The 12,020-nt window shown below is 48.8% G+C and overlaps 1 protein-coding gene across 1 annotated transcript; it reads right to left on the bottom strand.

Annotated features, from left to right (window-relative positions):
• Positions 1-867: 867 nt before the first annotated feature.
• Positions 868-11,856, bottom strand: LOC119629360 (trypsin-2). The gene is made up of 5 exons (XM_038015012.2): positions 11,800-11,856; positions 8,645-8,879; positions 7,707-7,956; positions 6,923-7,072; positions 868-1,112 (listed from the first exon to the last, which is right to left on the bottom strand). Exons 1-5 carry the CDS (start codon positions 11,843-11,845, stop codon positions 954-956), a joined length of 840 nt encoding a protein of 279 aa, XP_037870940.1. The 5' UTR covers positions 11,846-11,856; the 3' UTR covers positions 868-953.
• Between the last annotated feature and the right edge of the window lie 164 nt (positions 11,857-12,020).

Raw genomic sequence — 12,020 nt, 5'->3', positions numbered from 1 at the left:
TTCCGAACTCTATCTCAGTGGGGATCTGATATTCATAAGTACTTTTGACAATTGGTTTGCCAATACCAGATGCGGTTCCACTGTATTTATTGGTCTGATTACGATATGTAAATGTTGGTACGTTTTATTTTTTTAGTAATTAACTAATCAAGAAATTCCAAGAAAAATAATTTATCAGGTCCGCTGTTTAAATAAAGTAATAATCATTCTAATGTTAGCTTTCAATTCTATTATTATAATTTTCCCTGAATTTGCCAAGGAGTATAGATCAAAGGCTTATTTATATTAAAGGACATTAAATTTCCCTTGGGTCGGTCCTCATTTATTCATATACGGCGTAGAGAAAATTTCAAGATATTTTTGGATAAATGACATCTTGACAGTACAATACGCGGTGTCTGTAGCTTCCTAGCGATTTACATGCAAATCATACGACGAAAAAAGAAACCTGATGAGAACCATTAAAATCTAAGCTCTTTAGAGTCAGTGTGAATGTTTACGTCGAACGAATGTTAACGTCCGTCTGGTGTAGTGGTAAGTGACATGGTCACTACACTAGGGGGTCGCGGGTTCGAATCCCGCCAAGGGAAGATATTTGTATGATAAATATAAATGTCTTTTCCAGGGTTATGGATGTATATTAAATATATGTATGTGTATAATAAAAATCTTACATTTATTTCCGATATCTGGTACCTGTAACACAAGTTCTTTATGAACTTATCACGGGACCAGTTAACGTGGCGTGATTGTTAGTAAAATATTTATCTTTATTTATTTATATTTATTTACTTTTAGTTAAAAATAGTAAATTAAAAACGACCTTAGGGGGTTTTAAAATTAAAAAAAGAACACGAGGCCATCGAACATAAACTAAATTTATATGCAGATAAAATTTCGACATCACATAAAATCACTAGACAAAAGTTAAACTAATTGAAAATCTTAATTAATCACTGCAATAAGCCCGTTGTTTCTTTAATAAAATTCCAATTGGCCGGCGAATACGTGGCAGCAAATACACTTGGTGACAAAGGCTGACCGCATCCTCTTCCGAAGGACACTATTCCCATGACCGTCCCATTCTGTACAGCTGCCCCACCGGAATCACCCTGGAAATGTTTTTTGTTTTGTTTTTAAAGTAGCAGATAAAAGGAACATACGGTTTTAGTGGCAATGGTTTTTTTTTCTTTTTTTTCCCTTGTAGGCAGACGAGCAGCACACGACCCACCTGATGGTGAGTGTTTACCGTCGACAATGGACTTCAGCAACGCCAGGGACACAGCAAAGTCGCTGCCTACCTACCTAATAGTGTACGGTATTGATATTGTTTTAAAAAATTTATCTGATATTTGATTTTTGGCAATTAAGATTTCGTGTAAGCTATGCTCCAGAGGCGACGCGTCGTCTGAGCGCCGCCAAACTGATCTAACAATCAACTGTATACAAATCGAATTTGTCTACACTATCAAAACAAAGCTCATCAAACATCACTATAGAATGTATATTTACTATCAATACATAAAATACTTTTTTGGACAAACATGCAGCGTGAGAATGAAGCATACACTTATTAATGGTACATACATAATATTATATGATTTACATTTAATAACCAATTTTTCTAATGAAGCACATACCAAATATTCATGATTGACTTCCGCGGAGAAGGAATAGCATGGTGTAATAAAAATCAAACCCGCAAAATAATTTGTATAATATAATTAGCTGACCCGGCAAACATTGTTTTGCCATATATAATAATTCTAGAAAATTTCTAGTGTAGAAAAAAAAAATAACTTATTGTAAGTGTGTAAGGATGTGGTAAATGAATGAAAGAGGCATGTAGCGCTGTGAACGATGAGGGAATATATAATAAAAATAACAAAACCTTATTCAACCACATAATACCTCATTATAACAAAAAAAAAAGGCCAAATAAAAAAAAATTGTTAGGGGTGGACAACCCTCACTGTGTCTTGTGCGACGCGGCTAAAAGGAAGGCCGACCACCGGGCCGGGGGCCCGGCGTGCAAGTCCGCCCCCTCCTCTACAAAAACGAGGAGGGGCGGAAAGAAAAAGAAGCCGGCTGCAAAAAGGGCAGCCGGTGAGTCAGTTCCCGCCGCGGCACCAGAAGAGCCGCAGGGCGGGACAGACGAGGGAGCGATGGACGTAGCCCCGTAATGGGTTGCGTCCATCGCTTCCTCCAATGTAATTTGAACCACTCCGCCAGGGCACAGGATCTCCTCGTCCACACCATGGCGGAGTGGTCAATCGATGTTGCTGTCGCCGCGGAGCCGTATTTCGTCCCCACTGACCAGGACTGCTGGATCGGGGACGTCGACGGCTCCGTGGCCATTATATTACGACAGTCCGCGGCGTTACCCCCCTTGGATATGGTGGCCAGGGGACCCGGGTACGTCGCGGCTAGGATCGACGGGACCGTCGTGATCGGGGCGTACTTTTCTCCGAACAGGAGCCTCGCCGAATTCGAACGGTTTCTGGGCGGGCTCGAGGCGCTTTTACACCGCCTCGGGTCCCGCCCTGTCATCGTCGCGGGGGACTTCAATGCCAAGTGCACGGCTTGGGGTTCCCCCCGCACGGATGCGCGAGGCGAGGCCCTTTCGGAGTGGGCGATCGCGACCAGCCTCTTTCTTATAAACAGAGGTTCGGTCGCGACTTGCGTGCGGTGGAACGGGCAGTCTCATGTGGACGTGACGTTCGCGTCCCCGTCCGTCGCATGCCGAACCCGCGGCTGGCGCGTACTCGAGGGGGCGGAGACGCTCTCGGACCACAGATACGTCCGATTCGAGCTCTCCGCCTCCTCCTTGTCGTCGTCGTCAGCCGCGGGCGCCCGCGGCGAGGAGGAGCTCCCGCAAGGTGCGCCCCGTTCGTTCCCCAGGTGGGCCTTGAAACGGATGAACAAGGAGTTGCTGATGGAGGCGGCCGCTGTTGCTGCGTGGGCGCCAAAACCCGCGCGGCTCGCGGACGTGGATGCGGAGGTCGACTGGTTCCGGGGCACCATGGCAAACATTTGTGATGCCGCCATGCCCCGGGTCGGCCCCCGAGCACCACGTGGGGGTGCGTTCTGGTGGTCGCCCGAGATCGCGAGACTCCGTGAGGAGTGCGTGAGGGCGCGCCGCCGGAGCGCACGCCACCGCCGCCGCCGTCGTCGCGACGCTGCGTTCGCGGAGACGGCGGCCCAGCTGCACGCTGACTGTCGTCAAAAGCAGACGGCGCTGCAGCTGGCCATCGGCGAGGCCAAGAAGCAGAGCATGAAGACTCTCCTGGAGTCGCTCGACGAAGATCCCTGGGGGCGCCCATACAAGATGGTTCGCAGGAAACTGCAGCCGTGGGCGCTCCCGGTGACCGAGTGGCTCCAGCCTCGGCAGCTGCGGGAGATAGTTTCCGCGCTTTTCCCGCCGGCAGCGGGGGGGGACTTTGAGCCCCCCCAGATGGACGCCACGTGGGGCACACCTCCACGTCGCCCCAGCGTTCCCGCTGCCGAGGAGCCCCCTCCCCCTATCACGGGGGCGGAGATCCATGCGGCCGTGTCCAAAATGAGAGCGAAAGACACGGCCCCCGGCCCTGACGGCGTTCACGGCCGGGTCTGGAGCTTGGCCTTCGAGGCCCTAGGGGACCGGCTCGGGGGGCTTTTCGAAGCGTGCCTCGAGTCGGGACGGTTCCCGTCGAAATGGAAGACGGGCAGACTGGTCCTTCTGCGGAAGGACGGGCGCCCCGCGGACTCACCCGCGGGCTATCGCCCCATCGTGTTGCTGGACGAAGCGGGCAAGATGCTCGAGAGAATCGTAGCCGCCCGCATCGTCCGGCACCTGACCGAGACGGGTCCCGATCTTTCGGCGGAGCAATACGGCTTCAGAGAGGGCCGCTCGACTATCGACGCAATTCTGCGCGTGCGGGCCCTCTCCGACGAAGCCGTATCCCGGGGCGGGGTGGCGATGGCGCTATCCTTAGATGTAAGGAACGCCTTCAACACCCTGCCCTGGTCGGTGATCGCGGGGGCGCTGGAGTATCACGGCGTCCCCGCATACCTCCGCCGACTGATCGGCTCCTACCTCGAGGGCAGGTCGATCCAGTGCATCGGACACGGTGGGACGATGTACCGCTTCCCCGTCGAGCGCGGTGTTCCGCAGGGGTCTGTCCTGGGCCCCCTGCTGTGGAACATCGGCTACGACTGGGTCCTGCGGGGCGTCATTCGGGGTCCCCTCCCCGGGCTGAGCGTAATATGTTACGCCGACGACACGTTGGTCGTGGCTCCGGGGAGGGACTACCGGGAGTCTGCCCGTCTGGCGTGCGCAGGCGTGGCACACGTCGTCACTAGGATCCGACGGTTGGGGCTCGAGGTGGCGCTCGATAAAACCCAGGCCCTGCTTTTTCACGGGCCGGGACGAGCGCCGCCTGTGGGTGCCCACCTCGTGATCGGAGGCGTCCGCGTCGGGGTTGGGGTGACCGGTCTTCGGTACCTCGGCCTCGAACTGGATAGTCGGTGGAACTTCCGCGCTCACTTTGAGAAGTTGGGCCCTCGACTGATGGCGACGGCCGGCTCTCTGAGCCGGCTGCTTCCAAACGTCGGGGGTCCCGATCAGGTGGCGCGCCGCCTCTACATGGGGGTGGTGCGGTCGATGGCACTATACGGGGCTCCCGTATGGTGCCGCGCCCTGACCCGCAAGAACGTCGCGGCTCTGCGACGTCCGCAGCGTGCGATCGCGGTCAGGGCGATCCGAGGATACCGCACCGTCTCCTTCGAGGCGGCGTGCTTGCTCGCCGGGGCGCCACCCTGGGACCTGGAGGCGGAGGCGCTCGCTGCCGATTACAGGTGGCGTAGCGACCTCCGCTCTAGGGGGGAAGGGCGCCCCGGCGAAGGTGTAGTTCGAGCGCGGAGGCTCCACTCTCGGCGGTCCGTGCTGGAGGCGTGGTCTCGCCGCTTGGCGGACCCGTCGGCCGGCCTCCGAACCGTCGAGGCGGTCCGCCCGGTTCTCGCGGACTGGGTGGGCCGCGACCGCGGATGCCTCACCTTCCGGCTAACGCAGATGCTTACCGGCCATGGTTGTTTCGGCCGGTACTTACACAAGATAGCCGGAAGGGAACCGACGGCGCAGTGCCACCACTGCGCGGACCGCGACGAGGAAGACACAGCGGAACACACGCTGGCGCGTTGCTCTGGATTCGACGAGCAACGCGCCACCCTCGTCGCGGTCATAGGAGAGGACCTCTCGCTGCCGCGCGTCGTGGCTACGATGCTCGGAAGCGACGCGTCCTGGAAGGCGATGCTCGACTTCTGCGAGTCCACCATCTCGCAGAAGGAGGCGGCGGAGCGAGAGAGGGAGAGCTCTTCCCTTTCCGCACCGATCCGTCGCCGTCGAGCCGGGGGCCGGAGGCGGGAATACGCCCGTACGTCCCGGCCCCTGTAGGTGGCGGCCTCCCCCCGGTGAAGGTCAAGGGGCGACCTGAGGGGGTGAGGCCGCGCGGCGCGCTACCAGCACTCTAGCGCGCTGCCGTGGAGTGAATAGAGCGACCGGTCGACGGTGTATCGCGTCCCGACCCGGCAGGCTGGTTCTGGTCCAGCGGGGTATTTCGGGACACCAGCGGCACCGTCTGGGCGGCCCGACGGGCTGCCGTACCGAGACGGCCGACGTTTCAGAGCCTTCGATTCGCCTCGAAGGCTCCGTCGGCTGGGCGTCCTTGGGGTGAGCCGCGCCGTCTGGTTGTAGTGTTGACCGCGGTAGCCCCCCTACCTCATCCGGGTTCTGACCTCGGAGGGGATCGGACGTCGGGTGTAAGAGTGCAGGGGAGTCGTTTAGTGGGTGGGCTCTAAAATCCTTGGGCCCGCGGTCTGCTCACAACACCATGCAGATCGTTGAGTCTCACATACCCCGCGCGCCCCATTTGCGCGGGGACCTCGTAGGAGGTTCGGCCCTCTACCCGAAAAAAAAAAAAAAAAAAGGGGTGGACAACCCTAATCACTTAGGAGTATGAAAAATAGATAGTAGCCGATTCTCAGGCTTACTGAATATGCATAAAAAAATTCATGAGAATCGGTCAAGCGGTTTCGGAGGAGTATGGGAACGAACATTGTGACACGAGAATTTTATATATTAGATTACAGTTGGTAGGACCTCTTGTGAGTCCGCAAGGGTATGTACCGCCACCCTGCCTATTTCAGCCGTGAAGCAGCAATGCGTTTCGGTTTGAAGAGCGGGGCAGCTTTTGTACTGTTAAAACTGAGACCTTACAACTCATGTCTGAAGGTGGGTGGCGGCATACGTTGTAGATGACCATGGGCTCTCGTAACCACTTAACACCAGGTGGGCTATGAGCTCGTCCACCCATCAATACAATAAAAAAAAGACATGAGGTTTAAGTCTCAATTAAATACTATGACGGCTAACACACCTGTCAAACCGATTCCTACCTACCCGTGCGGGCTTTTATTACCCTCTACCGCCACTAAACGAACGGCCCTCTTCCAAGGTACAAAATAATTTCCCGTAATAAGCTACTGGAGCAGCATGTGATATCAGCTCTTTATCAGACTTCAAAATCTTTTGACTTTTTTTATTGATTTTTTTTATGCTTAGATGGATTGACGAGCTCACAGCGCACGTGGTGTTAAGTGGTTACTGGAGCCCATAGACATCTACAACGTAAATGCGCCACCCACCTTGAGATATAAGTTCTAAGGTCTCAGTATAGTTACAACGGCTGCCCCACCCTTCAAACCGAAACGCATTACTGCTTCACGGCAGAAATAGGCGAGGTGGTGGTACCTACCCGTGCGGACTCGCAAGAGGTCCTACCACCAGTACCACAGACTCGGTTGGATTAAACAAAATTGTTGCTGTCCAAATCAGAACCACTGTTGAACTGCTTCAAATAATCAGTTTAGTTTAGCAAAAACTTACTTGGCAAGTTCCTTTTCCACCCAAAAAGAAATTTCCCGCACACCACATGTTATCAGTGAGGTACAAATAATAGCTCAGGTTGCATTTAAAGTGCGACACCACGTCCAGAGTCACATTCATCAATCGATCTGGTATCGTTGGAGCACCTTGCTGGTAACAAATTTATTTCAAAGCAAGGAACCACTTTCAAAGACACAATAAAATTAATAGGTCGATTGTCATTTCGAATACTTCATTGTCTACATCCGAGATACACTGTCTACATCCAAGATACACTGTCTACATCGAACATTACCGAATGCATTTCATCCATTAACATTTTATATTTCACAAACTCATCCATGGCACATTTCGCAATCTTCTTTTATCTTTTTATCCCATCTGTATTTAAATTTAATATTCTCATAATACGCAATTCGTACGTATACGCAACGAGACCGCACTATTCATTCTCTTCAATTACACTGGTCGTGGTTTTAATCTAATTTTCCTACCCTATTTCATTTTCACATTTATATTTGTTGATTTAAAACGCTAATGGCAAACCCGTTGGGATAGTCACGTTGAAATCGTAATTATGTACATCAAATAGAAAAATATAAATAAATGTTTTACTATTTTGATGTATATTTGATGTATAGATCTATTATAATTTAAATAATAGCTTCGGTAATAACCCTTAAGATGATCGGCCATCACGATTGCGCCTTGGCGAGCTACATCCATAAAGGGACTGTAATTGGCTTTATCAACTTAAATATTAAATAGAGAAAATTATATTTACCACTGTCCTCCCCCAACCACTGACTACGATTTCAGAATTCGGCTCCAACTTCGCCCCCAGAGCTGGCAGTGCTACCGGCTGCATTGTCTCTCCAAACTCCATGGGTTTCACTGTTTTCATGACAGCAACGTCTTTGTCGAAAGCAGGGTCATCGTATTCTGGATGACTAGCTACTAAAGCTATTGGTATTATGGTGCCATTTTTCCGGAAGGTGCTACCAGCCCGCAGCACCACTGTTGTAGGGTCGACACTGAAAGTACAACACAACATTTTGGCTTAAGTATTCAGGAAAGTCGTTGTTAGAATTGATGATTAAGAAGGGAAACTAACTACCAGGATAACTTACCGAATGATTCAGATGAATTTTTTGAAAAATTGAAAGAAAATATTGAAAAATTTGAAATTTAACTAAAAAATGAAAAAAAAAAATAGTTTAAAATTTAAAAATAAAAAACGCTTTTATAGAAAATCCAACTAAAAAATAGAAAAAAAAATTTAATAAATTTGAATTAAAAATATTGTAAGAAGAAATGATTTTATTGTAAAAAAAAGCGTGGGGTGCACGGTATCAATAGTAAGATATAAATATTTATGATAATATCCTGAAAACTTATTTAAATTTATTAAAATTTAGTTGGATTTTCTATTATAGCGTATTTTTTTTGCTTTTTTTTAAACTATTATTTTTCTTATTTCTCATTAACATGACACCTTTATGCCTATTTTTAGACCTTTATACCCTTTAGAAACTAACTGCTTTCTTCACGCTTTAGCCTTTCACATGTTTAACAGCTCGATAAAGATTAAAGAAGCAAATAGACCTAATATTACTTTTAGCAATGACTAGTGGACCGTCTCGAACAAAGTAAATACATTTCTGACAAGATTTACAACAAGAGTACTCGTAAATATATTAAAATTTCAAATGCATTACTTACTTTTGAGCGCAATGTGCGGCGGTCATAATCCAATCTTGACTTAAGATTATGCCACCACAAAAATACGAGTTGTTGACAATGAATGACACTTGATAAGGATGGTCCTCAATAGTAGTTTCATGTCCACCCACAATCCTACTATCTGCCGTATCTACGAGTAATGATTCGTCTTCATCTAATTCCTCGTTCAAAACAAGTCTGGACAAATCGAAGGTACCGACCTTGACGGCACTGGCTGTAATTTATAATATTACTGTAATATTTATTATCTGCATTGTACTGGTAATATGAAATCAATTGACAAATCCAAAACTTTAGTGGAACGCGTTGACAAACATAATGGTATTTCACTCGGCCTGTGGAGGCCGCGATTTAATACCCATTTTTTTCTTAAGAATGCCCATTTTTACCCAAGATTGTCTTGTGGCTAATTTGATTTGATAACGCACTTAAATAAAATGTTTTTTGATCGGAGGCGCGAGGACTTACCAGATCTAGTGTTCACTGGTTAGGTGAACAAAGAAAGGGCTAGGACTTGCAGTGACTTTTGTAAATGAATAAATAACAGAATATTTTTAACAGACTATTTTTTACTGGTGGTAGGACCTCGTGTGAGTCCGCGCGGGTCGGTACCACCGCCCTGCCTATTTCTGCCGTGAAGCAGTAATGCGTTTCAGTTTGAAGGGTGGGGCAGCCGTTCTAACTATACTGAGACCTTAGAACTTATATCTCAAGGTGGGTGGCCCATTTACGTCGTAGATGTCTATGGACTCCAGTAACCACTTAACACCAAGTGGGCTTTGAGCTCGTCCACTCATCTAAGCAAAAAAAAACAACATAATAAGCATCTGACTGAAATTTATGCGATTTCCTTCTAACTACCACGTTGTTAAGATTACATACACACGCAAGAGCGCCCACTCACATTACACACATGTGATAGCTCTTTAAGAAATACTTAATGTTTTTAATTTATGTCATCACTTTACTATCGGGATTATCTTTCGACTATACCTAGTATTTAGAATTTAGCGTGGTAATGTACAAAACAGCTCTTAACTGTAGTACATATTTTCTTTGATTGCCATAATTAAAACTAAGTAGTTAAAACGTTAACAGTAAAAGTTTATTGTTTCATTTCGCGTTTATTATTGTCATTACTGTCAGAACTGACGTCTGACTCGGTGGTAGAGTAGTCAGCGGACCTGACAGGACCCGAGGGTCGTGGGTTCGATTCCCGTGTCGGGCAAACAGGTTTGTTTGCTCATTGTTTAGGTGTTCATTATCTATGTATATATTTAAACACATATAAATATGTTTATCAGTCTCTGTTACACAGAAAAAAACTAAATTGGGGCCGCATGCGGGATTTGTTCCCAGTTATTTATTTAGTAATTATTATTTAATATTTTATATCCGAATTTTCTAATACTGTAGAGTTATCTTAGTCACGCTGTCGCTTTATTTGTACAATAGCTCTTAACTAATACAATTATAGTGTTCAAATTTTAAGATACTAATTTGTGGCTAAGGGGATATTTTTCAAGCAAATGTCTTTATTCAGTGGATCGACCGTCGATATACTGCGGTTAGAAATGTATTTGCATGAAAATATATCAATTGAAAATCTCTTTGACGCCGTTCAAGTTTTTATTTTTTTTTATTGCCCGAGCAGGCAGACGATCTTATGGCCCACCTGATGGTAAGTGACTACCGTCGCTCATGGACGTCAGCAATGTCAGGGGCAGAGCCAAGCCGCTACCTACCTGACAAGTTTCTCCTATACCTCCTATACCGTAATAAATACTTCAAAATTTCATTTGCACTACGAGTACTTCACACTGCTTTTTTTTATTGCTTAGATGGATGGACGAGCTCACAGCCCAACTGGTGTTAAGTGGTTACTGGAGCTCATAGACATAGACATCTACAACGTAAATGCGCCACCCACCTTGAGATATAAGTTTTAAGGTCGCAAGGAAAGTTACAACGACTGCCCCACCCTTCAAACCGAAACGCATTACTGCTTCACGGCAGAAATAGGCAGGGCGGTGGTATAGGCGCAGGCCTTGAGTCGGGGACGGTCGCCCGGCCCGTCGGCTGTTGGTCGGTGGAAGCGTGCTGCGCGTCATGTAGCATACGCTAAGTGGAGAGAGCGATTGCTGAAGGAACTTGGCCAAACTTCGGCCACCCGCCGGCGCACCCTCGAGGCCCTGGTGCCCGTGCTGGAGGCATGGTCGGATCGGCGTCACGGCGTACTCTCCTTTCACCTTGCGCAGGTCCTCTCGGGACATGGCTGTTTCGGGAGGTACCTGTGGAAGGTCTGCAGGAGAGAGCCACATCCGGGCTGCCACCAGTGCGGGCACCCGGACGATGACGCGCAGCACGCGCTCGAAACGTGCCCGCCTTGGGAGCACTCGCGGTGAGATCTCGTCGCGGTGCTGGGGAGAAACCTCTCCCTGCGGGCTGTCGTCGCCCGCATGTTAGAGGATCAGGGCTCGTGAGAGGCCATGGCCAGATTTTGTGACTTGGTAATGGCGTCCCGTGAGGCTGAGGAGCATGAAAGGGAGTGGGATCCCTCTTCAGCACCTCAGCGCAGAAGGCGGGATGGCCGGCGCGGGCGTGAAGCTCCCGCTCAGCCCCCGTAGGGACTATCAGGTGGCGGTTGCGGGGGCGCCCGGTACTCGACTATCGGTCCGGTGGTGGGGCGGTGCAAGGTGGCTCCTGTGCGCCGCCCACGGTGTATCTCCCGAAATGACGTCCTTCGGGATTTTCCCGGAGATGAAATCCCATCTTATCATCAGGACGGGTACCGGCGAAGGCGGACTTTCGGCGCGCACTGCGGTACCGTAGGTCTGGTGTAGCCGATGTGGTGGAGCTCGATGGGGTTTAGTCGGTAGTCGTTCTGCGGGGCAAGTGCTTCGCGCGCCTTTTTTAAGGCGTAGTCTCTTGCGAGGAATTCGGGGAGGTGGAGGACCTTCTCGTCCCCCTCTTCCTCTCAGGAGGCGCCGGAGTCAGACATAACCCGGTTCGTTACCCCCCCGGACCGGGTATCCGTAAAAGGATTCCCCAGCGTTAAAAAAAAATAAAAAAAAAATACACGTGCGTACTCACAATTGCTATGCCTATTTAAAAAAAATATAAATAAAACTTACCACTAGTCATAACTAGTAACACTATGATAATATTCAATGTAATCATCTTTCTTAGCGCGTTTGACAGAGACGTAACGTTTCACAGGCCTATATATTGACAATTGTCATTGAATTTTAGCACCCATATAACGATGGCATGCTCATTTGCAGAATAACTAGAGATAAGAAGAAATTATGTAAATTATTGCCATTCGTTCTTATCACCGATGTGATTACAAGTC

This window comes from Bombyx mori, chromosome 13 (genome assembly GCF_030269925.1).
Source record: "Bombyx mori chromosome 13, ASM3026992v2".
In the NCBI taxonomy this organism is placed as follows: Eukaryota; Metazoa; Arthropoda; class Insecta; order Lepidoptera; family Bombycidae; genus Bombyx; species Bombyx mori.
Note: the sequence above shows the minus strand (reverse complement) of the source record. Positions and strands in the feature narration are given on the sequence as shown.

Bases quoted from the DNA above. Each gene is read 5' to 3' on its own strand.
- LOC119629360 (XM_038015012.2), bottom strand. From the start codon at position 11,845: ATGATTACATTGAATATTATCATAGTGTTACTAGTTATGACTAGTG. The intron at 8,880-11,799 runs GTAAGTTTTATT...TATAAATTACAG, and splicing joins GTTACTAGTTATGACTAGTG to CCAGTGCCGTCAAGGTCGGT. The intron at 7,073-7,706 runs GTAAATATAATT...ATTTGTTACCAG, and splicing joins GTGGTTGGGGGAGGACAGTG to CAAGGTGCTCCAACGATACC.